We start from the raw sequence: 8,138 nt of genomic DNA, 5'->3' as shown, positions 1-8,138 counted from the left end.
AGGAATATCAACACATGACATTATCCCTTTGATAAAAAAGATTCATATACAAAACATATTGCAAACTCATGTGAGCTTTTAAGCTGAAAATTAGCTATGAACAAAGCTAGTAAGTTAATCCAATTAATGATGCAAAGGGTTGGCATTGTGCACTCCAATCACAGACACAATCAAATCAATTCAAACCATTGAAATTGAAGGAGTAATCCCTTTATACAGTAGTAAAGTATATGTTAATGACACACTAATGTGATGCCTCTACTTTGAATTATATTCACATTGCCAGTTTAGTTTATTACATTTATCAATTCATGTTGGAATCCTTTTAAACCTTGGACCACTATGTATTGTAAACAGTCAGTTACTACCAGTTAGCTCAGAGCTTGGCTGCAGTATCATAATGTTAAATTGCATTCTTATTAGGCTATAAAAAATAATAACAGGTTGATTTATAAGGCGCAAATAAACATGGTCTCTAAGCGTTATGTCAAGTAAACAAAAGATAAGGTAAATAAATATCATACTTTCAATAAAAAATGATTTTCTTGTTTCTTTCCAATTTAGAAAATTTATTACAAGAACAAATGAAGCCAAGTCGAAATATAGTTTATTAGCAAACTATTTGATAAATGTAATAAATGGAGGGCCCTTTTTATACAGTAAGCTTTAGATCCAGTTGTTATGGCAACATCAAATCTCATCTTCACAGGGTAAAGCAGATGAAATTAATGTTAAAAAATGAAAAATTATTTAAACATAAACATTTTTTTTAAAAACTCCAAGAGCAACAAGAATGAATTCAGGATTGAGAAACCAATATATTTTTTTGCTTGGCCTTAACGCAGACACAAAGTCTAATATTAGAAAAATGTCACGATTTGAACTTCAGTCAATAATTGAAGAAATTCTGTCTGTGATTCACAAAATCCTTCAATAGAAAACAACAAAATTTATATTTTTTATAAAATATTAGAATTTAAAAACTTAAGGCATATACTTCTTTATCTACAATTTAAATAATATTTAATAATATTTTAGATTTTAGAGTTAATTATTAATTAATACTAACACCCTAAACCAAGTCAATAATATTCTATCCTATGGTAGCTGACTACAGTAATATCCTATTAAAAATGAAATACTACTATTAATATTAATGAATAGGCATATAGCAAACAATTAACATTACCTTTTGTATTTCTTTCCCACCCAACATCAAGTACAATTTCAATGACAAGACAGATTACACCATGGACTGACAGTCTATACAGTAAACTAAGTCCAATGATTAGGATTAAGAATGAAGGACATTGCATAGGATTAGAAGCCCAGCATCTTAACCACCAAGCTACAGTATAGTTCCACTCCATACAAAATGAATAATATTACAATAATAAAAACAATACTATTTTAAAATAAAAAATAATATCAATAATACATACATTAAAATAATAGCCATTTAACATAAGACATACTGTAGTAACAATAATAATAATATAAAAACAAATAATAATTAAATATCTGTATGTTTCTATTAAGTCTAGTCATGATCTAGTTAAGGGAGAGGCTAATTATTAGCCACTAGCCATAATGACTACTGTACATGGCTTCTTCAGGAATTATTTAATGGGTTTTCATAAATAAAAAAATTAAAGCAAATTTAAATTATTGACTACAGTGTGTATTTAATAAATTTGGTAAAAACTTCCCGCAAAATTAAGCCATTGGCATCAAATCTGACTAAACACAGGGGTGTCTGACTATTAAGTGTTAAACTGTACTCTAGCTACTCAACATTAAAACATTATGCAGAGATTCTAACTAATATTACGCACCATTAGTTGCCGACTACTCACTAGATACGTTTGAACTCTGACATACTGCGTTAACGGCAATACAGGATTCCCATATGCTTTTATTGTCTGCACATAATCAGCACGAAGCAAAAAAACAAGTCCTGTGATTATTTGAATCAATAGTCAGAATGCAGAATAATTTATCATAAACTTATCGATCTAATTTCAAACAATAGAAAGGTTGAACAATTAATGTTTATAAATTTTTTTAAAACACATTGAAAATATATCTTTTATAGAGAAAAATGTTCCCAAGTTTGCATAACACTAATGATACATTATTGTCAGGGATTGAAATTATTAATATTTTTAAAATATTTTTTTGTCAGAAAATTAATACCCAATATACTCTCTAATGTGGAGGATTAAGTGTCGGTGAAATGAAAGGGGCTGGGGGTATCCAATGTGATGTACAATAAACAGTTTGGATCATTTAGCATCCAGGGGCAGTTTACGCGTCTCGGTACATTGCTCATTTTTACCAGGGTAGTATATATCCAGGAACAGTGATTTAGGACTATAGTAATCAGGGTCCATATAGCCACAAAGGGAAGTGTAGTATCCAAAGGCATAGTCATCTGCGAGGAGGAGGGATGGAGGGAGGGAGGAGGGGAGGGGGTGGGTCATGGACATAATCCAAAGTGGATGCATGTGATATGAGCAGCAGCAGCAGGGATATCACAAGTATCCAGGGCATCCATCCAGGGCAAGGGAAGGAGCTCCAGAAACAAATTTTCTAATCATAACTCCTGGCCCGTAAATTCATAAAGTGAAAACAAACCCTTTTTAATAGATAAAATCAATTCTATTTAAAATGAAAATAATTATGAATGCACTTCCTTTAGAATTAAATTCAACCAAAATATAACTTGCATTTTTAAATCAACACGTGTACTGTATTGCCAGTACAAATGTACCATATGCAACACAATATTTTGTTTGGTTTTTGTACATCTCATTAAAATTGTCGCTATAGGAGGAAGTGTTGAAAGTTGTTAGCATATTATCTGTTAGAGGCTGCCATTGGCGAAACGGTACTGCCTCTTACTACTGAAGCATTAATAGTAGAGCCCCACTGGACTTCTGTAAATAGACATAATTTCATTCCCGAAACGTGTGTATCTGCACATATAGACAGGAAGGCTTGGCATCCACAATATTGGATATTACCAGTTGAACTGTTCAGAAGACTTGTGCATCCATCGTGACTGTAAGGACCACTTCCTGAACACTATCTATACCACACAATAACTTATTAACCTCTGACTACTATATACTAATTTGAATTTTACCTTATTTCCTTATAATTTCTATGTACAGTAAATAAGAGGTCGCTCACAATTCTGAACATTTTTGCAAGTGTACAAACAGTACAGATTACTTTGAATAAACATTTTATGCACAATGTAAAGTGTACTAGTCTGTCTACAGTACCCCCTCTCTATTCTAGCAGCAACGTGGTATACCGCGCTAGAGCCTAGCTGAATTTACCTTCAATAAAAACCAAATTATTTTAATCGCTGGCATTATTCCACTTAACAAAATGTTATTTTAACTCAAATTCAAACATCTGTATGTTTTATGGACCTACAGTATCTATCGTGAGGGAGGGGGGGGGGGGGGAGGGGAGGGGGTGGGTCATGGACATAATCCAAAGTGGATGCATGTGATATGAGCAGCAGCAGCAGGGATATCACAAGTATCCAGGGCATCCATCCAGGGCAAGGGAAGGAGCTCCAGAAACAAATTTTCTAATCATAACTCCTGGCCCGTAAATTCATAAAGTGAAAACAAACCCTTTTTAATAGATAAAATCAATTCTATTTAAAATGAAAATAATTATGAATGCACTTCCTTTAGAATTAAATTCAACCAAAATATAACTTGCATTTTTAAATCAACACGTGTACTGTATTGCCAGTACAAATGTACCATATGCAACACAATATTTTGTTTGGTTTTTGTACATCTCATTAAAATTGTCGCTATAGGAGGAAGTGTTGAAAGTTGTTAGCATATTATCTGTTAGAGGCTGCCATTGGCGAAACGGTACTGCCTCTTACTACTGAAGCATTAATAGTAGAGCCCCACTGGACTTCTGTAAATAGACATAATTTCATTCCCGAAACGTGTGTATTTGCACATATAGACAGGAAGGCTTGGCATCCACAATATTGGATATTACCAGTTGAACTGTTCAGAAGACTTGTGCATCCATCGTGACTGTAAGGACCACTTCCTGAACACTATCTATACCACACAATAACTTATTAACCTCTGACTACTATATACTAATTTGAATTTTACCTTATTTCCTTATAATTTCTATGTACAGTAAATAAGAGGTCGCTCACAATTCTGAACATTTTTGCAAGTGTACAAACAGTACAGATTACTTTGAATAAACATTTTATGCACAATGTAAAGTGTACTAGTCTGTCTACAGTACCCCCTCTCTATTCTAGCAGCAACGTGGTATACCGCGCTAGAGCCTAGCTGAATTTACCTTCAATAAAAACCAAATTATTTTAATCGCTGGCATTATTCCACTTAACAAAATGTTATTTTAACTCTTATTCAAACATCTGTATGTTTTATGGACCTTTCTATCGTGTTCTTTCTAGTTGTTATGCCGAATTGTGTTCTTTACATGCATTTCGCGATCATATCTAGCATTCACGATGTCAATAAGTTGATGACCCCAACACTCTCATTCGTCATCATAAACATGCACGCTCAATCTGACGACACTTGCATTAGGTTTATCACATTAATATAGTGATTATTATACCAGACATGGAAGAAAAGATTGAACTATTAATAAATAAATACAACAAACTTGATTTTATTAAGAAAAATATACATAATCACTTTGTAAAACGTGCGCAGTCGGACTAGTTTTACGGTGATAATTGGTCGATGATGACATCACCTAGGGCAAAGACAATTCGTAAAATCGACTATTCATAAAATCAATGTTCGTAAAATAGACGTTTTACTGTATACACTTTGGATATGAAGTCATTTTCATAGCTCACAACAAATACCATTTATAAGCTATTGCTCAAAATTGCCAAATTCCACAATATAGGAAATGAGTTCAACTTCAACATTCTAGACTAATTAGCATAATGACCTTGACTACCTAAGTCTCTAAAAACTATTGGATTATGGAGTTTCTCAAACACTACTATATGTCCTTAAATCTAGTCATCTGCTAAGTATTGATCTGAACAATTATGTTACTTACAGATAAAATATTTGTATAGTAGCCCCACCCTAATATGCAGTGCATACAACAACCAACGGTCCAGTTAATAGCAATAATATTAATACTAGAAATAATAATTAATTTGTAGACAAACAGCAAAAAGTTAATTTAAAATTAAATTTTTCAGAATGCATCATCAAATGTTAGCAATTGCAAAATCTATTAAAATTCAACAAATTAAGCAGAAAATTATGGGAATACAATAATTAAATTAAGATTCTAATAAACTTTTTTTCCAGATTTTAATAGATAAAAACAATTCAGAATAAAATTAAATGATATTGAATTCTTCAATCATTTTGGCTGCAAAGATGAGCAACCTAGGGGTTGTTTGTTTGGGCCAAAGCTAGACTATGTCATGAATATTAAATAGCAAAATGGTTTTTGTTAATGACAGACTAAACAAAATAATTATCTCAATGATACTGATGATTAATCCAACGTTTAAAGACGAACCAGACATGTACAAAATAATTACATTGGAGCTTACAGTATCTCATTTGTTTTAATAACAACTGACACACCCAAGTTTTACCTGTTAATTGATTATGCATTGTAAAAATTCATATGCAATTCTGATTTAACTCAGTCCATCTGCAGACAAAAAGCTAGTAATTTCATTAGAAATGTAATAAATATTTCTACTATAATTCTGTGATTGTATTTCATAGTGTATCTCTGTTCTTTGTATGTAATGTTGGGACTTCTAGCTAGTTGAGTCATAGAAGCATTGGCTTCTTTACAAGTGTCAGAACCTTTGAGATAAATAAATAAACGATACGAAAATGAAATGAAATATCCCATTAATATTAGTGTTCTCTAATAAATATACATGTATTACATCATGTTGAGTCAGTGAAGAAAGAAATTATACTCACATCAATGAAGGGACTAAACATCAATTTTTTTTTAAAATATTAAACTAGAATCTTCAAAAACTGAAAATGTTTTTTTTTTATCATACCACCTATCAAAGTTTAAGTGAACTTTGTATAGTTTCTACAGTTATGCATCAGAAAAGTGAAAGTGGATGAAACACTGTTTAGTTTTAGAAACATTCACTATGATTTAATCTGGACAGAGCTGTCATGCTCAACAATAGAATTAGAAGGACAATACCGCATTGGGCATGGGTTTCAGTCAGGGACAACGGTTTAGCAGACTGAAAAGATACCAGATTTAGACAAATATTCCAGTAATAGTTAACGCTAAATCCATGTGGTTACAGGATAGTAGTATAAATAGTGCACCAGTAACCACAAAGTCAAGTATAAAGATCATGTATCGATAAGTATTTAATATGAATATTAAATAGTCAGCTAGCTATTTAGTCACCTGTTATGTCTTCTGGGTTCTTTTAAAAACTATTTTCTTTACATCAAAAGTAAATAAAACTGCATTCTTTACTAGAATTTTTAATAGCAAGCACAAATTCATCCTGGAATAATCTGCTTTCTGTTTATCCTATGCCTGATATAGCAAAAAGTTTAAAACATTGAGAGCTGTAAGCAGAGAGCATTTCTGTTAATTATTGTAAGGGATAACTTAATAATAAGGGGCATCCATATGATAAATACATTCAAGCCAACACTTTCTAATTCACGATAATGTTAAATGGAAGGGATTTTTTCTCACGATTTATTCATCCGCTTCTGTTTAAAAAGGCAGGCTTCTATGTGATGCTATCTTGCGCTAGCCCTTTCTTTATCAACTCACCGTAACGCCACTATATTATTTAAGTTTATTATTAATGCTAGGCTACTCTCATTGGAAAAAAACTAATAATTAAATATTATTCTTTTTATTCTTAAATTTAATCTGTCACTCAAGCTTACTCAAATATTAAAAATATTAGGCTAGGCCTAGGGCCTTGTGAAAAATAAAATCGTTTTCTTAATATTAGATGTGATTTTCGTGTTGGGATTCAAAGATGTTATTTTCGTGGTGTACTCTAGGGCCTAGGCCTCCTAGATTTAGCAAATAAAAATTTTAAGTGCTGAGGAGTGGTTGCCTACAAACGACCAAAATACTGTCTGGTGTGTGTAGAATCTTTGCTAAAAAGCCAATGAACACACAGCTGAGCTGAGTGTGACATCCAGTGAAGGGAGCGTGGTGGTAGAGTAGAGGCCTAGGACTAGCCTTCCTAGCACAGAGAAGTCCACTACCCTAGGTAGGCCTAAATTCCATTATCCTGGTGGGCAGTTGGTAACGGTGTGCTCTGAGTGTTGAAAGACATCCATGTTTATATAAAACATAAACATAAATTAATTTCCTTTACATTAGTAGAAGATGCAAGACAACACTGGAGTGTTCATACCTTCGTTTTGGCTTTCAATTTCCATCGTAATACCGGTTTCCGCCATATTCAATATAATGTCATGCGCTATGAGCTAACTTGCTGTTTTGCGGAGTTACCAAGTGTATTATACTCCCCCAGGCCAATGAAAACATAATGCGCAAAGGCTAACACACTACTAACAGCGAACCTCTACCGATTACTATAGAGGGCGATGTGGTTAAAAGGTAAATGATCACACTCATCACGTCTGTACAGTAACAGTTTCTTTAATTTTTCAAAATTGTACTTTTTAGCAGTTTTTATAATGCAGCTCTCCCTCTATTGAAAGACCATCCAATTAAGGACCACCTCTAATTAAAAACCACTATTCTGTGGTCCCACATTAACACATTTATTTTTTCTTTATTATTAATGAAGACCAAAGCTGCTAAAGACTATGAAAAACCCGTACCAAAAGTGGTTTTTATGATTGGAGGGAGAAAAAAATGGAGAAAAAAACAAATTATACTGAAATTTAAGTCTAAGAGTGCCATTTCCGACCATCTAGAGGTGCCATAATCTTAATTTTTCTTGTGAAAGTTCCTCCCTGGGCCCACTTCAAGTGTTCTACAGTCTACATGCCTTGTTGTCATAATTTTTTGTTTCAACGACTTATATAAGAACACACGTGGATTTACAATGATATATATATATATATATCAGGCAAAATACT

General features: G+C 32.7%; 1 protein-coding gene across 7 annotated transcripts in view; it reads right to left on the bottom strand.

Moving 5' to 3' along the window:
* Window positions 1-7,583, bottom strand: part of LOC117105548 (proteoglycan 4-like) — a 76,982-nt gene extending 69,399 nt beyond the window's left edge. For all 7 annotated transcript variants that reach the window (XM_033246722.1, XM_033246717.1, XM_033246725.1 and 4 more), the window contains exon 1: window positions 7,445-7,583. In XM_033246722.1, the coding sequence (XP_033102613.1) occupies window positions 7,445-7,490 (46 nt within the window). In that variant the 5' untranslated portion in view covers window positions 7,491-7,583. The remainder of the gene's footprint in view (window positions 1-7,444) is intronic.
* Between the last annotated feature and the right edge of the window lie 555 nt (window positions 7,584-8,138).

The sequence above is a fragment of the Anneissia japonica genome, unplaced genomic scaffold (genome assembly GCF_011630105.1).
Source record: "Anneissia japonica isolate Jap-2015-1 unplaced genomic scaffold, ASM1163010v1 scaffold287598_len761594_cov195, whole genome shotgun sequence".
Classification (NCBI taxonomy): Eukaryota; Metazoa; Echinodermata; class Crinoidea; order Comatulida; family Comatulidae; genus Anneissia; species Anneissia japonica.
Note: the sequence above shows the minus strand (reverse complement) of the source record. Positions and strands in the feature narration are given on the sequence as shown.